Source organism: Amphiprion ocellaris, chromosome 4 (assembly GCF_022539595.1).
Source record: "Amphiprion ocellaris isolate individual 3 ecotype Okinawa chromosome 4, ASM2253959v1, whole genome shotgun sequence".
In the NCBI taxonomy this organism is placed as follows: Eukaryota; Metazoa; Chordata; class Actinopteri; family Pomacentridae; genus Amphiprion; species Amphiprion ocellaris.
In genome coordinates this window covers 16,700,002-16,725,823 of record NC_072769.1, presented here as the reverse complement: position 1 = coordinate 16,725,823, position 25,822 = coordinate 16,700,002, and the positions used below count along the sequence as shown (strand labels likewise).

Sequence of the window (25,822 nt, the reverse complement as noted above, 5' to 3'; positions counted from 1 at the left end):
TACAAAAAACAACAAAAAAAATCTGAACCTTCAAAGAAAACGTGTTTATTTATTATATTTTATCTTGTAGATTACAGGGGTGCCATGATGGTAAGACTTTACAAAGGACAGCAAAATATTCCAGTTAAGAGATGTTCAAAAACAAAGAAACACCAAAAAACGCATAAACAACATTTCACATACCTGAAACATTACACTGAAGTGAGACAAAGTTGCAAAGATGTTATTTTATCACATTGATTATTTACAGAAATAGTGAAATTAAGTAAATAATTTGTTAGTTAAGGGGAGAAATATCAAGTCATATCCAGTTTTACTTTTACAGAACACAAGTAGACACACATGCGTATGCACAAATCCTGTATTTTTTTCCTTCTTAGACATAAAATTAGGCTTTTTCTTTGTTTGTTTTTTTACAAACAAAAAACTAACAAACAAAAACACTGGCAAAAATATACTTTCAACATGTTTCATTCCAGCACAATAACTTTACACCTCCAAAACTGAGAACATGTAACACTTATTTTTCACACAAAAATCGGTGATAGCTATGACAAAATTGCACAAAATTGTTGTTTAATCAATTCACACTCTTGTATCTGATGTTGTGCTATGATGACACACTTGTATGTATGAACTTGATCACAATTTTGTGGCAACAATGACTCGGGGTGAGAAAATGAATCTCAAAATTGGTGAGGACATGTATCTAGCACAGATTTTTATGTGTATTAATTACAGGCCTATGCAGTTTGCTTACCTTCAATGTCAGAGTAATGTAACCATGAATAAGGTCTTTAAATAGATGGGGAAAAAAATTGAAGAACACTGGTCATACCAGTTCTAAAAGCAGAAATCCTTCATATGTTCAGCTTTGCCTCTCTTGTATTTTTTTTCTGTATTCTGTCTTTGAAAAGAAGCGATAGAGATTGTTCCTTTTCTGTAAACACTGTAGGACATGATGATGTGTTCCTGAGTTGCACACAAAAATGACCAAAATACTTAGAAAATAATATGAAATAAAAATATCAAATATGGATGTACCTACCAATCTGGCATCCACTGCACCACACTGGACATTATTTTCTTGAGTATAACCTAATTTCAAGCTTTTACATTAATGCATAATATTTCAATATGTGGGCAATACGACATAAAGAAGATGGTTGTACTTGGTCTGTAAGTAGAATTGAATTGCCACCCAACTGCACTAAATAATTTTAAAATTCCTACATGCATAAATATATTTGACAATATTAAAGATAGAGTCTTTCTTCTGATTGGCCGGCTGTGAGGAAGCCTCAGCTTGTAAGCACTGCCTCATCCTCTGGTGTGTAGGTTCCAGAATTAAACTTTTAAGCTACTGAGAAACATATTTTCACATTCTTAACTGGAAAAAGCAGTTTCTCACATCTGACCTAGGCATATATAAAATACTTCTCTGTATTACCCTGATAATAAGTGTGTGTGAGAAATGCACTGAAATGCCAACTGAACTGTAAAATGTCTGTTGTCAGGGAATTCCAAAGGTAACATAACTGGTAAAATGTTTTTCTGCTGTTGCCAAACGACAGTATCACCCCTTCTTTACTGGTCACATTGAATGTGATATGTCTACAAACACCTACAAAATTATTATCATTGTTTTAAAAAAAATAAAAAAAAATAAATCCACACCAGAGTTGAGGGAGTTTAGGGGAGCGATTCTCATTTCCTATATTGACATTGATTTGGTCACTTAGAAATGTGCTTGTTTTTGAAAGAAAAGCAGTTTTTTTTTTCAATGAAGATAACAATAAATTAATCAGAAATACAGTCTAGAGATTGTTAATGTGGTAAATGATGATTCTAGCTGGAAACAGCTGATTTTTAATGGAATATCTCCATAGGGGTACAGAGGAACATTTCCAGCAACCATCATTCCTGTGTTCTAATGCTACATTGTGTTAGCTAATGGTGTTGAAAGGCTAATTGATGATTAGAAAACCTTTGTGTAATTATATTAGTACATGAATAAAAGTGAGAGTTTGAGTCTTAGATTTGATTAGATCAGACCTAGTTGATAATCTTTACAATCCACATGTAATTGCAGATACTTCTGAGTAAAATTTCACAATAAATAGCCAAAGTAATACACAAAAAGGTTAGGAAAATGGGAAAATGGTTATAGGTGTATTGTGAGTGAGATTATTATACATCCAGGTTTCAGCACAGACAGAACTGTTCTTTGTTTATACTTGAAGTCGTTGGGTCTCTGTCTTTTCTCTGCAAACTGCAGTATAAATGAACAAAATAATTGTTTATATATGGAAATTCATGTCCGTATTCATCAAGGTACATGTGTTAATCATGTTCTCAAAGACTTTAGGGAGTTACTTAGCGACACAGTTCTAATTGCACACTACCACTTAATCAGTCTATTATCCATTGTGTTCTCTCAGATTTTTAATGGGATATCTCCATAGGGGTACAGAGGAACATTTCCAGCAACCATCACTCCTGTGTTCTAATGCTACATTGTATTAGCTAATGGTGTTGAAAGGCTGATTGATGATTAGAAAACCCTTGTGTAATTATGTTAGCACATGAATAAAAGTGTGAGTTTTAATTGAGAACATGAAATTGTCTGGGTGATCCCAAACTTTTGAACAGTGGTATATGACAGAAATCAAGGAAAAGCAAACAAGTTATCAGCATGTCACGCTGTACAAAAAGGGACCAGTTAATTCTGGGCCACACTGTGATTTCCACTGATTGATGTCAGACTGTGCAGTGAATGTACGGTGAATCATAGCTCTGCCATCTAAATGAAAAAGCAGATATGAGAGCTCTCACATTTGATAAATATAGTAAGATAGCAAAGAAGTGAGTCGCAACTACTTTTATGCCTTCATTGTTTTGGCTTGAGTGTGCAAGAGAGACAGTCAATATTTTTAAACTTCATTTCAAACTTTACTTGTGAAATTTTCACCAGTGTATTTTGTACAATTTCATGAGTTTTTATTGGTTGGTTTCTTAGATGCTGGTGGCAGTAGCAGCTACATGATGACAAATTTAGAGCAGTCTTTGGTCCCTTAAAGATAACGACTACTGGACATGTGTCATAGTGTAGTTTAGGTTGTCAGTTTAGGATATTATCATCCTGTCACTATCGGCTTTAGTCTCAGAGAACCTAAACAACACAGTAATACTATAAACTGAGATTAACAAAAAGATGCTAAGTTAAAGAACTATTTTTGGTTTCATGTTACTTTTGTTTTTGTGCATAGTCATTACAGTTTTTCTCAGTCACTTTGGTACATTTCTCAGATCAGAATTGAAATTCTCAAAACTACTTGTTCAATCTTCACATCATTGTGTCACTTGTGCACATCAAAAAAGCAGTTTCTCATTACTTTGAACAAGTTGCAAATGCTTTGGTACATCCATGTAAATGATTCTGTACGATTCTCTGCTGTTTCCTACATTATCAATTGTTTATGTCATGTTGATCAAAATGTATTATAATGGGTCTCTGTTGAATAGTCTCACCCCCCACAATATTTAGGCATCAGTTCATCACATAAGTCTTTACATGCAAAATGGTTGAACAAGTTGTCAGAATATATCAAGGATATCTCTATACAGTTCCAATAGACTTTTTTGTCTAAATCTGTCCTGAATTGGTAAATTGCTCCCAGGTGAATCTTGACTTTTTCTAACAAAGGGGAAATATATGAAGGGTTACGGTTTCCTGAAATCGCTCAAAGACACGAGAAGATATTCGTGATGTGGATGAGAATTTGTGGTCCTACAGACAGGAACATCAGGAGGTGTAGGAAGACTGTACTGTAATTCCTACAGCTGCATGTACAGTTTTCCCTAAGGAGATTGTCCTATGTTCACATTTCTACTTTTATTTTTTGTTTTTTCTTTGTGCTATGCAGCACTGTTTTCCTTTCTGTATCGCAATGACATTGTCTGTCAACAAATTACAATACAAACAGTAAAAGCATAAATGTGACTCTTGTCCAGTGTCTTTCAGTTTCCCACACAGAGGAAGGACTAACTTACAATTTACAGCAATAGTCATCAAAACTTTAGCCATAGTTTACATCAGAACATCCCTCCACAGTACACTGTTATAATGACAACATGACTAAACAATCTGACTGTCTTATCCACACAGTGACACAAGGACTAGTCATTCTGATGGCACTGACAAGTTCATTGACACAGATATTTACTTGTGAGAGATGAACTGAGGATTTTGAGCAAGAGACTGGCTTTTGCAGGTAATCTGTGGTGTTTTGCTATTTGTACAAATTGTTCTGAGAAATACACTTGGTGTTTTGCAAATGTTGAGGATGATTCGAGAAATGTACCAAAGTGACTGAGAAAAACTGTAAATACTGTAAATAAAAGTCAAACAGCAAAGTAAAAAAGCATGGGCAGCAGGGCCCATTCAAAGTGGCCTCCAGATAAATATGAAATGATTTTATTCTCAGCAGGTCAACATAATAAGACCACTGAGAATCTGTCCTTGTGTGCAGAATGGCAAACCAGAATTCTAAAGGAAAATCTTCTGTCAGTTGATGATAGAGCTTGTTGAGGGGGAGTGGGGGTTGTCACAGTTTGCCAAAGATTCTTGAAAAAAATTATCTTTGTGGCTTCGCTACCACAAGCCTATACAGGCTGTAGAAAGAAAAGAAGCACGGTTACATCAGAACACCATCATCACATCAATGCTAGATGTTTCATAAGATGTTTTTAACAAAGGACACATCATCAAAATGAATCATATGAAAAAGGGGTTTGAAACAGTCATTAAGTTACTTTTTTCATTTATTTTACAAATGGCCCTGTGATAGACTGATGACCTGTCCAGGGTGTCCTCTGTCTTCACAATAAGTCAGCTGGGATAGACTCCAGTCCTCCACAACCCTAATGAGGATTAAGTGGTGTATAGATGATGGATGGATGGATGGATGGATGGATGGATGGATGGATGGATGGATAGATATTTTACAAATGGATAATTGTCTCACAATTTCATTTTGAATAGTCATGTCTTGGTTAGTTTGATTTTTGTACAAAAATAAACAATGACTCAATATTCTAATCTTCCATTTCTGTGTTTTATGCTTGTTGTTGGACTGTACCATTAAGCACGTCTACAAACACCTACAAAATCATTATAATTTTTTTAAAATCAAAACCCATATTCTAAAGCAACAACCTAAATATGAGCCAATAAACATTAAACCAACAGTTATCCAATGGGTTCAAAAGTTTGAACCCATTTTTCAACAGACTCTTTTTGACGGGCTTTTAGTTGTTGATGCAAACTAAACAAAGCAAAGCACAAAACAGTCTCACATTGCACTGCACCCACACCAGGTCATAATGTCAGTGTTACAGTTTGTAAACAGGATGTTTCCATTGCTAAAAATGAATGCTTAGGATTTTATTCAGAGAATTATAAAAGCCATTAGAAGCACTCAGAAAAAAAAAAGATAACTGAACCTGAACCACTGGATCACTTCCATCTGCTGAGGAACATCACCAAAGCTCCAAGGCAGACGACGCACTTCTGTTTTTAAAGGCTGAGTACCCGACAAACAATGCACCTCAAAAAAGAATGGAAAAAAGTAGCATGGTGAGAGAAAATCCATGTCAACATGGAGAAACTATTATAAGCTTTTCTGAATGAAAGTCATCAAAAAAGCTTCTCCTCTTTTTCTGCTGGTTTTGAAATCCTGCGCTAGCTTTCTTTGGAAACATGGCGATATCCTGAAACAGATGTAAAATCTCAAATACTCATATCTGTCCTATCAGAACTGTAGCAGTCGTCTCCAGTCAGCTCATAGCCACCATGGGCTCCACTGAGAGGATGTCAGTTCTCCCTGTTAGGGCCTGCCGGGCCGTGAAGAGCACATGATCATTTTTCAGGTTGTGGGACTGACTGGGCAAAGCGTGACTCTGCTGCGAGGAGCCCTGACCCCGATGTGACAAACCATGGCTCGGCCTCAAGGACTCGTGGCCGTCTGGCCAGGCGGGCCTATGACAGGGAGCACAGGCAGTCGCAGGGCGAAGCTCCAGCTCCATCCCGACCACCACCCTCCGTTTCCTCCTGCACCTGCCAAATAGCAGCCGGAGCTCATGGCGGAAGGTGGGATTCAGGCAGCAGTAGATGAACGGGTTGTAGCAGGTGGAGCTCATCGCCAGCCAGTGAAAGCAGAAGTACAGGGCGTTGGAGGAGTGGATGGCCTGGCTGGACAGCAGCACCACGTAGCAGTTGAGGGGAAACCAGCAAACAGCAAACACCCCGACCACCAGCAGCAGCATGGCCAACGTCCGCTGGCGCTTCTTTCTGTGGGTGGCGTGCTGATCTGTGGTGATGTCACCGATGGCATTGTGGCGCCACAGCCGACGGGCCACTGTGGTGTAAGAGGCGGTGATGATGAGGAGGGGCAGCATGTAAAGCAGGAAGAAGGTCAGGAGGTCGATGTACTGCCAGTAGACGTCCGACGGCTCTGGGAAGTCTGGGATGCACAGGCTTCGCTCTTTCTCCTTACTGGTGAAGGAAAGTGAGGCGAGAAAGATGATTTTCATGATCATTTTTGTTTTTTTGATTTACTGTTTTGACTACAAAATGTCATAAAATAGTGAAATTATTATTGTGGCAATTGTGACATATTCAAATTATTTCTGTGTGTGTCTTAGTGGTTAGCACTGTTGCCTTGCAGTTAGAAGATTCCTGGGATCTTTCTGCATGGAGTTTGCATGTTCTCCCTGTGCAGGTGTGGGTTTTCTTTAGGTACTCCGCCTTCCTCTGACAGTCCAAAAACATGCTGAGGTTAAATTTGGTGATTCTAAATTGTCCATAGGTGTGAATGTGAGTGTGATTGTTTGTCTCTATATGTTTCCCTGTGATAGACTGGCGACCCCTACCTACGCCCAAGTCAGCTGGGACAGACTCCAGCCCCTCCACGACCCTAATGAGGATTAAGCGGTGTGTAGATAATGGATGGATAGATGGGTGTATATCCCAACTGTATATAATGAAAGAATACTAAATCTTTATGTCTGAGCAGCTGAAGAAAGAAATTTTTTTCTTTTTTTTTGCAAATTTTTTGAAATAGTTTTTTATAGTCACATGAAAATAAATTAAAAGACAACTTTACAGTACAGTACACAACAAGAAAAGCACTCAGAGAGCGCAGTACTCTGCCAAGGCTGCTCATTCGTTGTATCATTTCTGACAGCTGAGATCTTGAAATAATTTGTGGCAGAAATCACGGCAACATAGAATGTGGCCATTTAATATAGATGGATCCACAAACAAAATGACGTTGTGCTGAGCACAGGTGTGTGTTATGCATGTGTACGTTATGTATGGATACCAAATCGCGTGACCTAAATATGTAGCAGACGGTGGAAATTGATGGGACTCAGAAACACCCCCACAATTTAATCAATTGTTTCTTGTATCATTTCCAACAGATAAGACTGCAACGTTCGATTGGTAGTAGGATCGCAATCATGTGATTGTCAGCAGGCAGCTGACGTAGTGTTCACTTGTTGTCATAGTTACAGTGACGACGTGCTGCTATCTTGCAATGATACAGAAATCTTTAACAAATCCATGGATCCAGACTATAAGCCGCATCACTGCCAAAATGTAATCAGTTGGTCTCTGTGTCATTTCTGACCTTCCCTGAAAATTTCATCCAAATGCATTGGTCCGTTTTTGAGGATTGTTGCTAACAGACAAACAGACGGACAAACATATGGTGATTATCACATAACTCCACCGTTCCTTGGCGGAGTAATAATGTGAGTAGTAACTGGTTAACAGTCTTGAATAACTCTGAATGAAGAAGTATGTAATGATGAGTTATAATGAGGAGACTTGGAGATCCTGCATTGATAGATCATTAGCTAATGATTACTTGGTAGATATCTTTAAATCGGAATTTTGACATCATTCTTTGTAATAGCTTTAAATTAACTGTGAACCTGCCACTGAAACCAGGAACCAGCCAGGTATTACAGGGATTACAAGGATACACTGATGTCACAGTAAAGCCCTTTTCAGACAAGGACCGTTTTCCATTTTTCTGACGGCATCTGAATGTGCTTCATGTCTGAATTAACACTCTGGACACTTTTTTTGTTGAAATCGTCACAGCAATCTTACTGACTCAGAAAGTCTGAACTGCATGCAGTCGCATTACAGTTTTTCTCAATTGATAAGACACTAACTTCCATTCACTGCACACAGCCACCAACTGACTGCACACATTTCTCAAAAACAGGACTCTGCTGTCAAAATTCTGGACACTATTCACGGTTTGCACACAGTTTCAGAAACTCTTGCACTCTTTTGCAAAAGACTGAACATGTTTTTTCCTCATTTGAACACACTTTTCACTTATAGCACACATTTTTCAAAAAGTGAACACTAGGAATCAGAACTGGGACACTGTTCCAACACTGCTGTCACAATTAAGACACAACAGGTCAAAGCTGAAAACACTTTTGCCAATGAACTGCACACTATAAAACCTGCTGGGAAGCAGAATTAGCTGTTCAGAATGGATGTAAGAGGAGCAAGAGGTCATGTTGAAGAAGACGTGGACGACCCAGACCACAGCCAGAACCAGAACCTGGACCTGCCCATGGACCTGATCCTGGACCACTTTTCATGGTATGTAAATGTTGTTTGTCACTTCAGTGACATGTCTATATTGTAACAATACAAGCAGTCAGAAATGTTCTGAGAATACTGTAAAAAATCTAATGCATAATTCTGGTTCACAAGTGCTGGTAAAATTACAGAAAGTGTACATGACTGACTTTTTCTCTGTTTGGTGTGTGTTTGTTCCAGAGAGTTTTTCAGTTGGATTCTGATGATACACATGAATACATCTATGTGGATGAGGCTGGTTTCAACCTGGCCAAGAGGAGGAGAAGAGGGAGCAACATCATTGGAGAACGAGCTGTAGTCAACATCCAGGTCAGCGTGGGGCAACGTAACCCTCTGTGCTGCAATAAGCAATCTTGGAGTAATTCACTGTCATGTAGTTCTGGACTCATACAACACCCAGCATTTGTTGACTTTCCTAGATGGACTTAGAGGGTCTACTGACACAGGTGCAGCAGGGCGTTTGGCAAGAAGACGCGGTTTTTGTTTGTTTGTTTTCATAGAGGACTATTGATTCAGTAACGGTTCAATATGAACCCTCAAGTTATTGTGGTTTTTCTGCCGCCATATTCTCCCTTTCTGAATCCAATAGTAGAATTCTTCTGTACATGGAGGTGGAAGGTATATGAGCAGCAGCCATACTTTGGGAAAATCTCTTGCAATCAGTGGTGTTGGCATGTGGTGATGTTTCTGTTGATGCATGTCAGGGCTGGATCAGACACACTAGGTCTTTCTTTCCATGTTGTCTGTACTGTGTACAATACAGTGCTGTATTTTTTGTCTAGCATTATTTTTATTTTATAATGTACAGTCAGGCACTGCAATGGCCCCCTCTGATTCATTTATAGGATGCATTTGTGTTTAAGCTGTCATTTTTGAGGACTGTATCATTTTCATTTTTTTACACTTCATGTGAAAACACAGTGAGAGAGGAGTGTTTTGTATTTAGCAGTGCAGTGTCCTAGTTTTGCTTCATGTGTCTTAATTTTGAAAACAAAGTTCAGATTTTGACAATAAAGTGCACTTTTGACACAAGTGTGCAGTGCTTTGTGAATTGTGTTCAAATAAAGAAAACAGTGTGCAGTGTGTTGGGAAATGTGTGCTATTTTTCAGGAACAGGGTCTTATCATTTGAGAAAAACTGTACCAGATTGGCATGCACAGGCAGCAGTACTCAAGTTGTGTGAAGTGATTTGGTGAAGGCTTTTTCTACATTTCACTGCCAATACTGTTTCAATCAAACCCCAGAGAGCAAAAGACAAAGGTTGTGCTCATTTTGCTTTACAATTTCACATCTTTTACAAACTGAAATGTCCATAAAAAGTAAAACATATTTAGGTCACATGACTTGGTATCCATACGAAACGTACACATGCATAACATACACCTGTGATCAGTGCAAGGTCATTTTGTTTGTGAATACATCTATCTCAAATGGCCCCATTTTATGTCGCCGTGATTTCTGATTATGAGTAACTAATAAACTAATGCTGCATTTCTAACAAAAATAACATAAAATGCTGCATTTCTGACAACGCCATATGGGGGAATGAGCAGCCTTGGCAGAGTGCTGCGCTCTTTGAGTGCTTTTCTAATTAAATGTGACCTCTCCTTACTGGCATGTATGATGGTGTATTATTTTACCTGTACGTAAATGTCAGGAGTTTTTGGTAGATTGCATGTGGGAGGGAGAAACAGCTGGCCATTATCCAGATAACAGTGACCCAAACTCCACCTTGTGCTGGAGACATGCGAGGTCTCAAAGGGTACAAAATCACCTGAGAAAAAAAAACACAGCATTCAGTTCAAACACAAACACATACACAAGGACAAATCAATATCAACCATCTGTGTCTCACAGGGAATAACAGAACATAGATCAATTTGTACTGTAGAGAAGAAGATTAGAACATGCTATTTTGTGAAAGATCTTTTCAATTACAGCTGCAACCAGTAGAAAACAGTGTTCTACCTCATACTGCTGTTTATTTAAAAAAAAAAAAAAAAAATCTGTGCTCTGTTAGGAGCCACCTGTGCTCTCAGGTATAAAAATTATATTTTCACGTTTGTTTCCTACGAACATGAGTGTTATTTAGTGATGAGCAGTCAACTGTGCTGACTGATCAGGCAGGGCAGCAAAAACATTCCTCTGAGTGCAGTGAGGCGCAAACATTGAATTTTGTTGCTGTGCTTCATTCACAATCAAAAGCATCAGAATAAATGTTTTTGATGCATTTTGCTTCTGCAAAATTCTCGTGTTGCAGGTTTTTTTGTTTTTTTTTTTTTTTAGAAATTGTGTTTAGTTCTGGTTTTAGCACCTTGAAGATTTCACATTTAAACAGTTTTTCTTAACCATCTTTCAAAATGCCTTCATATTTTTCCAGCTTTCCAACTTCAAAGAGGTAAAGATTGTGTATAAATTGTGTATGTGGACAGATACAGCATGTAAGTAGTTTCAGAGGGCTTTGGAGGAGCATGTTTATTTTATTACCACATTACATTACAATGCCGTGCTTTCATGTAATGTTGGTTCAGGTGTAATGACTTAATTGTTTTATATACTTAGTAGTTTGGCTAACAACAGTGTTCAAAATTGTGTAAGTTAATCATGTTTTGCATTTTAATTTCACAATATTTAATCCTGCTTTGTTGCTGTATATTAGCAAGCAGTGCAAAAAGAAAAAAAATCCCCATCTAACAACAGCACACAGGCTCATTCAAAGGTTTTTCAATATGTTTTGTATTTTCTACATTATAAAACAAAACTGACAACATCAAAACTATTAAATAACACAATAAGATTTATGTAACAAGGTATTTTAAAAAGTGTAAACAAAGCAACATGTTTATAATATTGGTTCCTTCAGTGATGCCACCTTTTGCGTTGCACACTCTTCCTCCTCAAATACCTTCATGAGATCTTGCGTCACCTGAAAATGACTGAAAAACCTTCCACATACACTGAGGCACTTTTTGGTTGAGTGTTCTTCAGTCTGTGGTTTAACCAAACTATCTCAGTTGGGTGACTGTGAAGGTCAGATCCTCTGACGCAGCATCACTCTGCTTCTTGGTCAGGTAACTATTAAATAACCTGGAGGTGTGTTTTGGATCATTGTCCTGTTGGAAAATTTATGATGATCCCGCTAAAGTTAAACAAGATGGGACCAGCAAAGTCATCATGTTGTGACTCGTCTGCCTGCTGAAGGTCAGTGATGATCAGGACGCTTCGTCAAACATGTAGTCAAAAATCAATTCTAGATCAAAAGGGGAAATCTTGAAAATGTTTTCAAGAAAAAGTCTTCAAGCGGTCTTCAGAGTCTGATACCAGTAATGTTTATTCAATACAGAGGCTGTAAGAACAAACATAAACAAAATCTTGAGATTTTAACTGACTACTTGAAGCATTACATCGTCTTATATACCAATGCAAACTTCTTCTAAATATGGCTCTTCCATTCTGGAAAGCCACAATCCATCATGTGTATGATGCAATCATATCAAAAGTTTAACCAGCTCCTCTTTTTAATCCGCCAAAGAGGCGGAGCCTCGGTGGAGTTATGTGATGATCGGCGTTGGTTTGTCTGTGTCTGTCTGTTAGCAACCTTACTCGAAAATGGACTAACGGATTTGGATGAAGTTTTCAGGGAAGGTCAGAAATGACAGAAGGACTAACTGATTAGATTTTGGCAGTGATGTGATTTATAGTCTCGATCCACAGATTTGTTAAAGATTTCTGTGTTATTGTGAGATAACAGCACAGCATCACTGTAACTATATATATATATATATATATACATATATATATATATATATATATATATATATATATATATATATATATATATATGTGTATATATATATATATAAACTATGTAGATGGCTGTGTTCAACAGCGTAACTTGACAATGACTTGTCAATGATTTTATGTTGATAAGTTTGTTTTACTTCCTTCTGCCACCCTTTCATTTAAATATCTTTATTGTATATGTATTTATGTTTTATTTGTTTTTGGTGAGTGAATGAAATAAACGATAAACTAACTAAAAAAAAAAACTATGACAAGTGAACACTTGTGAAACAAGTGAAACACGCAAATCTCTCATTTTCAATTATAGATTAAAGCACAGAATCCACATTGTCTTTGATCCATTCTTTGTGTTTCTTGACCTGAGCACTTCTCTTCCTCTTATTTGTTAATTGCTAATTATCAAGGCTGGTAACTGTAAGGAACTTATCCTCGGCAGCAGAGGTAAGTGAGGCATTTTTCACAGGAGCCAGCTTCATTCATTACCTGAAGAAGCTTTTTTTTCCTCTTTCTGAACTGTTTGACTTTCAGATTTTAAAGTCAAAGTAATGCTGTTTCTCACTTGCAAGAGTACGTGTGAACACAGTAGCTGAATATCACTATTTGTTGTGTTGTAACAATACCTCAGCACAACAATTGTTATTGTCTGAAGAAACACAACAAAAAGGCAAGAAACTGCAGATAAAGCTCTTCTCTTATGAGGCTGGTTCAGATGCTCCCAATAATGTGTAAAGCTGTCATCAAAACAGTGGCTACTTTGAAGAACTTTGAAGAAAAAAAAAAATACAAAGAAAAAGAAACCTTCCATGAGTAGGTGTGTTAAGAATTTTGACTGCTTTATACCTAGCTGATAACCCAGCACCTGTTATTAATACGAAAGAAAAAGGCGTATTAATAAGCAAAACAAACTTTGTGACACTGAAAGAGAAAACACAATGGAGACTTCTAGAGTCTAAATATATCTAACGGTATTGAATATAAAATAAGATTGATCAGATTCTCCAAAGGTTATGGCTTATTTTATTAATTCTGAATATTATTATATTTGGAGTCTGACAAGATGAAATATGGAGTCACAGTTCAGGGAAAAGTAATTGCCACCAACATCATAGGTTACATGGGCTGCACAGTGGCTTGGTTGTTAGCACTTTTGCCTTGCAGCTAGAAGATCCCTGGTTTGCATCCCGGCCTTCCCGGGATCTTTCTGCATGGAGTTTGCATGTTCTCCCTGTGCATGTGTGGGTTTTCTCCAGGTACTCCAGCTTCCTCCCACAGTCGAGCTTAATTGGTAACTCTGAATGCGAGTGTGAGTGTATGCCTCTCTATGTAGCCCTGTGATAGATTGGTGACTGTTGCCCTAATTCAGCTGGGATAGACTCCAGCCTGCGACCCGAGTGATTAAGAGGTGTATGGATGATGGATGGATGGATCATTGGTTACATGAGTCATCAGAGCCGTTATTAGCGACATGAACAAAGGTTGTGTCTCTACATTTATGGCGTGGGAGCACAACGAACAGAAGTGAAAAACTACCTGTTGCTTCAGTGAAATGTTTTCATGAAGTAACATATCACAGACGTTAAATCATTTTGAAACTCTGGTTTTACAAAAAGACCATGAATCACCAGCCAAACCTGAGTAAGATAGTATGTGATTAGTGACTATTGTGCCTCACCAGCTGCTTCGTCATCTGTTAATTTCTCCCATGGAGATTGAGTGTGTCTCATTATTGTCACCATATGAATTAGTTTTTCTTTTTCAGAAGCTTTTTGATCACAAGCGCATTAGCAGCCAGTATGCAGACCTGCACTCACAGCCTTTTACATCAAACCAGTGCTCTCATCCTTTCTGTGATTATCACCTCTGTACTGTGTCTTTGCATACCAAAGTGGGTGACTATGCATTCATTGCACTTTAATGATATCACACTATGTAAATTTAAATTCAATTAAGTTTACTTTAATAACCAAAAAGCAAGCTGGAATGCTTTGGATCCATGATAGATTGGCAGAGTTTTTCATAAACAAATCCAAATTCCCACAGTGTAACAGTATACATCGCAAGTTCATCTAAAATGATTCTGCATGACTTACTAACAATATTTTTTTGCATCTCTGATATCAGGACATGCTTGAAAACATGGCCTTGGCAGGAGCACAAAGTCAACGTTGCATAAAATTTATATTATTTTTGAATGTGCACACAGAAAAGTAGACCAAACCTGAATGATACTCAAAGAAAAGGACACCTGCACACTCAAATACGCTAAATACCGCTCAAAAGTAGCGGAGGAGTTGTGGTCGGAGGTGGAAAAATCTTCAAATACATGTCAGAAAATTGTTTTTGGGTGGTGACATTTTAAATTGCATCTTTTCTGTTAATAGTAGTAACAGTAATAGTTAATTTAGCACTTTTTTCAGCATTGTTGATTTCCTGGTGAGGCTGAGATGTTGTTTAGGTGTTGTTTTTTTCCCTTTTGTTCTTTTTCTTTTTTTCTTTTCAATAAAAGCATTTATATAACTTATTGTTCTGGAGTCATAACAGACAAAGCAACACTTTTCTTTAAGACCAGAGTGCTAACACAGTTGCGACAGCTAACATTGCTGTAAAAGCCAATTGACAAAAATAGACAAAAGGTGCACTGCTCACAGGGAAGCATAAAGTTAAGTGGTTAAGAAAAAGTGTTAACATTGCAAGGATGAAGAAAAGCTGCCACAAAAGGAGATGCTATGTAGAAGAAGAGACTAACCAACCATGATGGGGTAAAATAAATCTACTTTTCAAGACTTTGAACTCTGGCACAGTGGGATTAAGGTCTTAGTAACCTTGACAATTACCTAAATGGACCTAAATATGCATTAAACCAATGTAGATAAGACGACCTTAAAGTGGAAACTCTTTGATACCATTAAAACCTCCACAGGATAAACAGCCTATAGATGGACTCTGAGTTAAGAATACATTTTAAAACTCAAAAAAATTGTACTGTTTATGTATGTACTACTTCCCACAGTCCAGATGGCAGGAGGCAAGCTCAACTGCCAACTGGAGGTGAGGCAGCATCGAGCCCCTCCAAGGCAGAAGAGGCGGCATTGAGCGCCTCAAGGACTGAGGTGGCAGCTCCGAGCACACCAGGATCAGCAGAGACGGCCAAAGACTCTCCATGGACCACATAGGCAGCTCTGAGCACCTCAAACTCAGAAACGGCAGTCTTAAGAGCCTCAAGAGCTGAAGAGGTTATCTCGGCCCCCACAAGGGTAAAAGTGGTGATCAGCCTCTCAGCAACTGATGAGGCAGCTTTGATTGCGTCAGGAACAGAGAGGGTGACCCTGGGCCCCTCAAGAACTGAAGCAGTGGTGGCGTCGACCCGCCCGGAACCAACAGGGACGGTGTCGACCCACTCAAGAACGGACAGGCCACAGGGCTGGTGCAGAGAAACCCCCGTGATGCATGCTGCCGGGACCTCAGCCGGGCTCAGTGGCGAGACCTCAGTAACGCCACAGAGCGGCGAGGTTCGGTCTCTCCTGGAGCCGCGTCTCCGACGGGGAAGCTCTCCCACTGGTGGCCCAACAGGATGCTGGGAAGCAGGCTCTGGTTGATTGCTGGGCGGGGGGCTAGCTGGCTGAGAGCAAGCTAACTCAGGAGCAGGCAGAGAGCCATCCGACAAGTCTATAAGGTGGGTCAGAGGTGAGTTCACAAGCTCAGAGACAAACTCAGGCAGAAGGTGAGTGAGCCGAGGCTTCTGGGCAACCTCACGGCATGCCAGCAACACATACACCTCTGCTAACTGAGGGTCTGACGCTTTTCTCCATAACCCATAGAAATGGGCAAGTTTATTCAAAAGGTCGTTGTATTCCTTATTCAGGACAGGATCAAAGACAGAAGGCAGGCGGCAAGCAGGGTGGCTGGCTGACAGACGGTAGATGCAGCAGACCAGCAGGGAGTGCCTCACGCAACAGGCGCTATGATCTGGCCACGAGGGGAAGGACGAGCCTGGCTTTATCTGCTGCTGATGAGAAATCAGCTGTGAAAGAATGTAGCTGAGTCCAATAATCCAAACCAGCAGGAGCAGCCAGGAGCGTAGCAAGGTGGGGAGAGGTATCAGACAGGCAGGTAGAAAAGAGGGAGAGGAGGAAAGGAGAGGAAGGGAGATGAGAGAAGAGAAGGCAGACAGGGGACCAGGCTGGGACTCTGACAATTTTACACCTTTCTGATTCATCCAGGGAAACACAATTTTACACGCAGCTGTAAAACAAGATTATACTTTATAACCTGCACAGTCAGTGTCCTTAGATATCTTGACTTGTGCTTTAGCTCCTATGACCACAGCTACCGTCACAAGAGCAGAAGGAAGGTGCCTCACAGTTTAATTGCTGCCTTTAGATATAACAAGACAAAATAAAATGCTCTTTATTTTCTAGAAAGAAGGACGCCTTGATTAAGCATTTTAAAGATTTGTACTTGCTGTGCTTGCGAGGATGAGCCACAGACATCTGATAAAATTAGTCTTTATGCTATTTACTTCTTTTATTGCAAAAGAAATCTCTGTGGATGAGACCAAATAGCTGCCTACAGCTGTATGCATGACACATAGGTACAAGGTGTTTGTAAGCTGCAACTAATGGCTTTAGAATTTGCTAATTAATCAACAATTGATGCTTCGTCCATTAGCAATGAAACCACAGACAGCAGGAAATAAGTGTCAGGCTGACAGAAAACTCTCAGTCAGGGTAAACGTTTTCATTCCACGGAAAAATTCACCTGCATCGGGTGATGTTTTCCTCCCTCTCTGTGCCGCGGTAAGACGGCTCTCACATCATAAAGTTCAGATAATATCATTCCTTTTCCAAGCAAGCAGCAAGTTGTGACCAGAGCTACTGAGTTGATATATTATCAATCATGTTAACCCGATGTGAAATCTCCTGGAGGTGGTATTTCTAAAAGGCTGGTAATCCCATGACTACCGCTTCTATTGTTACGATTCAACAGCCTGGATGATGGGAGATGTGGACGGACACCAACTGTGTTCGATCTGTTCATTTAGGTGATTTTTTTTTTGGCTTAACATATGGCATAACTCCCAAAAGAAGCAATATTCTTTTCCTTTTGTCTCTTTATTAGATACTATCTTTGTCTTATGAGATGCACACAAAACACATTACATTTATCAGGGTCCAAGTATCACCATGATAACAAACCAGCTAATTTTTAATCTTCTCAATGTGGCAGAGAAAAGAGATTTTTCTGTCACCAAAGCAGCAGGAGATTTCTGAGGTTTCTGTTCTGTTTGATGGCTTTACACAAGTAATTTTACTCACTCTCTTGAGGCCTGAAGCAGCTGGGTCTGTATTATTTGGATTTAAAATTGAAAACGTTTTTTATAGAAACAAATTTAATCGACTGCACTAAAAAAAAACTTTATAGACTGATGATTCAAACTTGATTAAAGCAAGTAGTCAGACAAAAATCTGGAGCACTATTTTGCCTTAATTTAACATTTTAGTCTGTATAACCTAAATAACCTTTCAATGTGGACTTAATAATTATCTAATGGGGTTTAAATTACCTCAGTGCTCAGTGCTACTCAATGTTGAGATCACCGTCATTTTTTATAAAAATACACAACCATTCAAAGTTTGGGGTGACCCAGACAATTTCATGTTTTCTATGAAAAATCACTTTTATTCATGTGCTAACATAACTGCACAAGGGTTTTCTAATCATCAATGAGCCTTTCAACACCATTAGCTAACACAATGTAGCATTAGAACACAGGAGTGATGGTTGCTGGAAATGTTCCTCTGTACCTCTATGGAAATATTCCATTAAAAATCAGCCGTTTCCAGCTAGAATAGTCATTAACCACATTAACAATGTCTAGACTGGATTTCTGATTAATTTAATGCTATCATCATTGAAAAAAATTGCTTTTCTTTGAAAAATAAGGACATATCTAAGTAACCCCAAACTTTTGAACAGTAGTATATATAAAAATACAGAAATTGCTTGAATTAGTAGTATGGGTCTAGACTCTTAACATGCATCGCATTTCATTATCTGCATAAGTTTAAACTGACATGCGTATATCCACGCCCGTCAAGACGATCAGTAACAAGCAAGGGTAAAGAATGACACTAATGTTAGTACTTTTTTAAGCCCACTTTTGTGCATTACCTCAGGCATCACAAAGGCATTTCAAAGGTTGGCAATTGCCCTTTTTAAATGACTTTCTAACTGAAATGAGCATCGGGGCTTCCTGCCCTGAGTTGGACAAACCTTTCGGCGGTCCAGAGCGATGGCAGTGAGTGTGAGAGTGGACACATGCAGGGAGCAGTACTGCACAAAGCGACTGATGTGACACATTGTCCTCCCAAACACCCAGGTGCTGTTCATGAAGCGAACCTATGAAAACACACACAGAGCAGATCATGTACATGCATCACATGTCCAACTTCTGCTCATCTAAACATCAAGATAAAACAAATCATGTCATAACGGCTGTTGTAGATGCTTTAGTTTTAGATGGGTCTGATGGGAAAAAATTCATTCACTGAAACTCTGATGTCTGGGTTTCACTGAAAGCAACTTTGAAGTACAAGTGAAAGCACAGGCACAGTCAATTGGTTGTTCAACTCGAATATAAAATCACTGAAAGTGCTAATGATACAGTTTGTGTGATTTTACAGTTTTTCTCAGTCACTTTGGTGCAGTTCTCGAATCATCCTCGACATTTGCAAAACAGTAAGTGCATTTCTCAAAACAATTCTTACAAATAGCAAAACACCACAGATTACCTGCAAAAGCCAGCCTCTTGCTCAAAATCCTTAGTTCATCTCTCAAAAGTAAACATCGGTGTCAATGAACACATCAGTGCTATCAGAATGACTAGTCCTTGTGTCATTGTGGATGGATAGGACAGTCAAATTACTTAGTCATGCTGTCATTATAACAGTGTTCTCTGGAGGGATGTTCTGATGTAAACTATGGCTAAAGTTTTGATGACAATTATTGTAAATTATAAGTTACACCTTAGTGTATGTGGGAGATTGATTGCAAGAGACTGGACAAGATTCACATTTATGCTTTTACTGTTTATGTTGTAATTTGTTGACAGACCATGTCATTATGATACACAAAGGAAAACAGTGCTGCATAGCACAAAGAAAAAACAAAAGTAGGAATGTGAACATAGGACAATCTCCTTAGCAAAAACTGTACATGCAGTGCTGTAGGAACTACAGTACAGTCTTCCTACACCTCCTGATGTTCCTGTCTGTTGGACCACAAATTCTCATCCACATCACGAATATCTTCTCGTGTCTTTGAGCGATTTCAGGAAACCGTAACCCTTCATATATTTCCCCTTTGTTAGAAAAAGTCAAGATTCACCTGGGAGCAATTTACCAATTCAGGACAGATTTAGACAAAAAAGTCTAATGGAAATGTATAGAAATATCCTTGATATATTCTGACAACTTGTTCAACCATTTTGCATGTAAAGACTTATGCAATGAACTAATGCCTAAATGTTGTGGGGGATGACACTATCCAACGGAGACCCATTACAATGCATTTTAATCAACATGACAAACAGTTGATAATGTAGGAAACAGCAGAGAATTGTACAGAATCATTTGCATGGATGTATCAAATCATTTGCAACTTGTTCAAAGTAATGAGAAACTGCTTTTTTGATGTGCACAAGTGACAGTGATCTGAAGATTGAACAAGTAATTTTGAGAATTTCAATTCTGATCTAAGAAATGTACCAAAGCGACTGAGAAAAACTGTAGTAGAATAGAACAGAATAGAATAGAATATCCTTTATTAGTCCCAAGGGAAAATTTGCAACATCACAGCAGCAAAGTGACAGAAGAAAAAACACAAGAAGAAAAGCATTCCGAGAACACAGTACTCCACCAAGGCTGTCCATTCCCCCATATGACATTGTCAGAAATGCAGCATTTTTTTTGTATAAATGCGGTACACAGACTCTTTAAAATCAGCCTTACAAACTTTGCTGTACAATCTTGCATCTATTACAAATTTTATTTTTATTCTTCTACAAAAATTATTACAAATGCCTGTAAAAATAAATAAATAAAAATGATGACAGTGAGTGTAGTTCAATTTGTGGCTCCCAGCTGTTTGTAGAAGCCCTGGAAGCTCACTTCAAACCTTACAACTATAAATGATCCATAACAGACAGAATCTATCAGCATCTAACAGTAAGTCACACTGCGTACAATTCACAACTCTTTTGTTGTTTTAACTGTATTTTAGGCGTTAAATCATGCATGGCAAAGAACATCTTACTGCTCAACCAGGACTAAACTGAAGAACTGGTCATAGGAACTGAAGCTCAGAGAAACAAGATTAGTTCACAGCAAAAAGCTGAGTACCAAGATGGCTTTTTATTACCTAAAAGAATATTGCCAGACTGCGACCAGTCCTCTCTAAAACTAATACAGAGACACTAATACATGCTTTTATTTCAAATTGACTACTGCAATGCTCTCCCGTCTGGTCTCCCTAAAAAGACTACACATCCACTCAAACTACAGCAAAATGCACATTACACCAACTTTACACTCTCTGCACTGGTTACCTGTCTCTTTTAGAATTGATTCTAAGATCCTTTTATTAGTTCATGAAGTTCTGAAATGGTTTTCATAATTATCTGATTTGCTTTTATCTTATGAACCCTCCAGAACCTTCAGGTCTTTAATTAAGCCTAAAGCCAGAACAAAAACATATGGTGAGGCAGCATTTTGCCCCTACAGCCGACATTTCTGAATCAGCCTTCAAGAAGACCTGAGGAGCATCAGAGTTGTGATGTTTTTAAAAGCAAACTCAATACCTACCTTTTTAGTCAGGCTTTTGATTGATTTGAGAGATTTTATTTATTCATCTCTTAAAACTATTGCTATGAAGTGATTTCTCCATTTATTTCATGTATTTAATGTTTATGACTTCATTTTTATTATTTCTTAATGTTGTTTTTCATGTATTTATTTTCTATGTCTATCTCCATTTTAATAATAGATATTTTATTTCACTTTGGGTATTTATCTCAGTCATTTTTATCTCATCTGGTATGTGTTATACAGGATAGCTCAATTTCTCCCTGTGTTTTAGAAGTTATTAATTGATAACTATGGGGGTGCGGGTTGTTTGCACTGTTTTATTGCATTTTTTATTTTATTTCTGTAAAGCACTTTGTGTGGAAACCTGTGGTGACACTAGTGGCACCATCTCTTGGTGTTAACACTCCTATTCTTACACCACATGCGGTTAGTTTTAGCACCCAAAATGCAACGGTGTGCAGAAGAGAAGCCCTTCCCCATGCATGATGACTACATTTAGTTTTATTATGATCTACCGTCTAATTAAACAGTTCAACAGCCAACCTGAAACCACAGGCTGGTTTGAACATGTCTGCTTCTTGAAAGTACACAAAGATAAGTTGCCTGATGAGCTGCAGAAGCCAAAGTAAACGGCATCCTGACTGAGAGATCATCTCACCAGAGTGAAAGGTGTGTTGAGGACCGTGATGAAGATGTCAGCCACAGCCAGGTTCAGAATAAACAAGCGGGTGGAGGTCTGGGTTCTGTTGGTTTTGATCATCACATGGCACACCAGGGTGTTTCCGAACAGGGACACCACGATGATGAGGGAGTAGGCGGCCACCAGCAGCGCCTTCACGCCGCCCCACTGCGACTCCTCTCCGCTGCTCTTCCTGCTGGCCAGAGAGCGCCAGCCCTCCAGGGTCTCCTCATCAAAGTCCAGGAGGAAAAAGCCCGAAGTCCGGTTCCCCGGCTGTCCCGAAACATTCAGTAGGCGCTCCGTGTGGGAAAACAGAGACTCTGCCAGGAGAGAGGAGTCGTTCAGTCGCGCTGCTGCCCGGTCAGAGCTGCACATCATACCGAGGAGCAAAGACAAGCAAAGAGCCGCTGCAGACCTCATCTCCGCCGGATCCGAGGGACTGAAAACACCCGCTGCCGCTCCACGTGTGTCAGTGATGCTGCTGGAGCAACAAGTTGTGATGCGACTCAGCTGTGGCTGCCTTTTAAAGCCTCAGCGAGAGAGAGTGAGAGAGAGAGAGTGTGTGCGTGTGTGTGTGTGTGTGTGTGTGTGTGTGTGTGTGCGCGCGCGCGCGCGTGTGTGCGCGAGAGAGAGAGACTCCAGCTGAGGCAGCGTTTGAACAGGATATTAGGTTCTGAAATTATGATTTTCACTAGACCTAAAGCCTAAATTTCTCTTTGCATTCTAGAAATAATATTTATGCTCAAAGGACAAAACTAAAAATTCCAGCGCAAAAGTTTGTCTAATTTTTTTATTTATTTTTTTGTAATTACATTATGTCCAATCAACAAACTACATTGAATTGGGGGAATTAACGTTTTCCTCTACAATCAGATTTATTCTTAATTACTAGCGTTAAGATAGTGTAGCCAACCTAAAATCCTGAATTCAAGGTAAAGAAAAAAAATGAAGTTACGTCAACTTGAATTTAGTTTAAAATCAGCTGATGCAGACATTAGAGTTTAAATTACACTATGATTGCAAGCGCAGCTCTGGAATATGTCCAGAGCTGTGCCCAACCACTGACTGTAGAGGTTATATAATCACAGAAACCCATTCAAACTTTTGCTAATTTCTGAAATTATAAAAAAATGTTTCTTTTAACAATAAATATATGTAAAATTACAGAACTCTTCTTTTTACTCTGCCAAGGAACGGCAGAGTTATGTGACGATCGGCGTACGTTTGTCCGTCTGTCAGCAACATCACTCAAAAACGGATAAAGGGATTTGGATGAAATTTCCAGGGAAGGTCATAAATGACACAAGGACTAACTGATTAGATTTTGGCAGTTATTTGGCTTGTAGTCTGGATCCATAGATTTGTTGAAGATTTCTGTATCATTGTGAGATAGCGGCACGGCATCACTGTAAGACAAGTGAACACTACGTCAGCTGCCTGCTGACGATCACGATTAATAATAATAAATTTTATTTATAAAGCGCTTTTCCAAAAACTCAAAGACGCTGTACATAAAATAAATTTGTGATCATACGACATATCGACCTCTGCGGACTTGTCCATCGGAAATCATACGAGGAAGGATTGATTAAATTGTTCCTTGTACTGTTTCCAAGTCCCATCAATTCCTGCTACATGCATACTATGCAGTCTATGGTCTGTCAGAGAGTGACTGAAAGAAGCGGGTTTATAAAGCATGAGGTGATTGTGAACAGGTGAGCTGATTGCCACAGATGACACTTATAAGCAGGTTTGCAGGTGGAGCAGATCAGATAGGAAAGGGAAAGAGGGAGAGAGAGGAAAAGAGAGGGAAGGTGGATAATTGAAGGAGAGAGGGAGACAGGCAGACAGAGGGGATCCATAGGGATAGACAGATCAAGACAGACAGAAAAAGGGGGAGAAGCAGGGAAAAGAGTAGAGGCTGGAGCGGGGATCTTGACTGTGCATGTGTGGGTTTTCTCCGGGTACTGCAGCTTCCTTCTACGGTCTAAAAACATGCTCTGGTTAATTGGTGATTCTAAATTGACTGTAGGTATGAATGTGAATGTCCCTTTTTGTCTCTATATGTAGCCCTGTGATAGACTGGTGACCTGTCCAGGGTGTCCTCTACCTTCACCCTATGTCAGCTGGGGATTAAACGGTGTACAGATAATGGATGGATGGATTTGGTTATTTATAGATACTAATTTTTATTGTTATTTTAAATTAAACATCTAAATTCACAGTCTAGTTTTGCAATTTATTCATATTTTTGTGTCTTTTATAGAAAAAATATGCAAATTTAAAAGGCAACAGTCCATAAAGCTGAATTATAACAACTTCTAAAGAAATTATGTTCAACCAATTAGTTTTCTTCTACAATCAAAAGTATTTTAATTACCAGTCCTAACAGTGAAATTGTAGAGATCATACAGTGGACTTGAAATGCTGAGCTCAAGATAAAGAAAAATTGAGTTGTCAAGTCAGTTTAAGTTACGTCAACTTGAGTTTAGTTTAAAATCACTGATTTCACAATCAGTGTCATAATTATACATTCTGAGTGAACTATTTCTTTTTCTATTGTCTGTTCACACATGAAATTGGACAGTTTCTTAAATAAATTGCTAGTTAGATGAAGACCTGGCTTGAGTCCAGCTAACATGACACCCTCTGTGGGAACATATATAACACTTTGTCATGCAGGTCATTATGTGACTCAGAAGTGAAATGTGTTGGATCATTGACTTTCAGGTGGCACTGAATGTAATTCAGGATTTTGCAGAACCATTATTACACCTAGTCAAGTCTTGTTAGGTACCCACAGTTGACTGTGAGTCATATTAATTCTTCTGACAGCAGCAGCAACAGGATGTGCTTCTTGTGAAGTGTATGAGCATTTACGCATGTGGCAGAGCGGCAATAATTTCATTAACACGGAAGGAGTCAGGATCTGACACTAAACAATGTTCTGTCTTCTACACATCCCACAGATCAGCTGTTTCACACAGATTCCAGGTTTATACAGATGAATTATTTTTGTTAAGGCTTCTCCAGATGAATCCTGGGCTCCATCAGAGCTGTCAGGACATTTTTATTCATCATGCATCAAATTATATTTCAGTGTTTTAATTGTGTTATGGGACTGAGGGTAAATTAGGGGGGAACTTTTTAGTAGTCCAAATTTAACTTGGGTCCTCTCAGTGTCTGACTGCAGATTATGCTTCAGCAAACTGCAGCCTGGAACAACTCATTTGCAACAAATAGTGTCAGCCACAGTGTGAAGACCACCTTTATAAAAGTATTTCTCAAGTGGCAGTTTGCAAATATTGCTGGCCCTACATGGGCGTATTGTGTGAACAATGGACTGATTAGAGATGAGGCAAACATGGTCTTTCAGTCAGAGATTAGTTCATTAGTTCATTTTCAACAAACGTTCAGTGTTCCAGTCGAATTCTCAAAATAAAATATTCAAACTGGATTTGAATGGTCTAAATACTTATTTGCATGCCTGAACAAAACCCAACCTAAACAATGAGAGCCAGAAGAATCCATCCATCCATTTTCTTCTGTTTATCTGGAGTTTGGTCATTGTGGTAACAGGCTATGTAGGGTGTTCCACATGTCCCTATGTCCACATGTAAACTGAGAGCTTGGCCTTCCTGTTCAGCTCTTTCTTTGCCACAATGGTCCAGTACAATGCTGACATTGTCACCAATCCCTCTGTCAATCAAAGGCTCTATTTTCCCATCACTCATGAACAAGATCCCAAGATATTCACCCCCGACCCAGAGGGGGCAGTCCACT

General features: G+C 38.9%; 1 protein-coding gene across 1 annotated transcript; it reads right to left on the bottom strand.

Moving 5' to 3' along the window:
- Positions 1 to 49: 49 nt before the first annotated feature.
- On the bottom strand, positions 50 to 22,560 carry gpr83 (G protein-coupled receptor 83). The gene is made up of 4 exons (XM_023265746.3): positions 22,019 to 22,560; positions 18,770 to 18,895; positions 10,333 to 10,466; positions 50 to 6,556 (listed from the first exon to the last, which is right to left on the bottom strand). The coding sequence occupies exons 1-4, from the start codon at positions 22,457 to 22,459 to the stop codon at positions 5,839 to 5,841; spliced, it is 1,419 nt and encodes a 472-aa protein (XP_023121514.1). The 5' UTR covers positions 22,460 to 22,560; the 3' UTR covers positions 50 to 5,838.
- Between the last annotated feature and the right edge of the window lie 3,262 nt (positions 22,561 to 25,822).

Excerpts from the sequence above, each read along its gene's own strand:
- gpr83 (XM_023265746.3), bottom strand. The coding sequence starts at position 22,459 with ATGAGGTCTGCAGCGGCTCTTTGCTTGTCTTTGCTCCTCGGTATGATG. Across the intron at positions 10,467-18,769 it reads TCGCTCTGGACCGCCGAAAG|GTGATTTTGTACCCTTTGAG; the intron begins GTTTGTCCAACT and ends TTTTTTTCTCAG. Across the intron at positions 6,557-10,332 it reads CTCCTGACATTTACGTACAG|TAAGGAGAAAGAGCGAAGCC; the intron begins GTAAAATAATAC and ends TTCCTTCACCAG.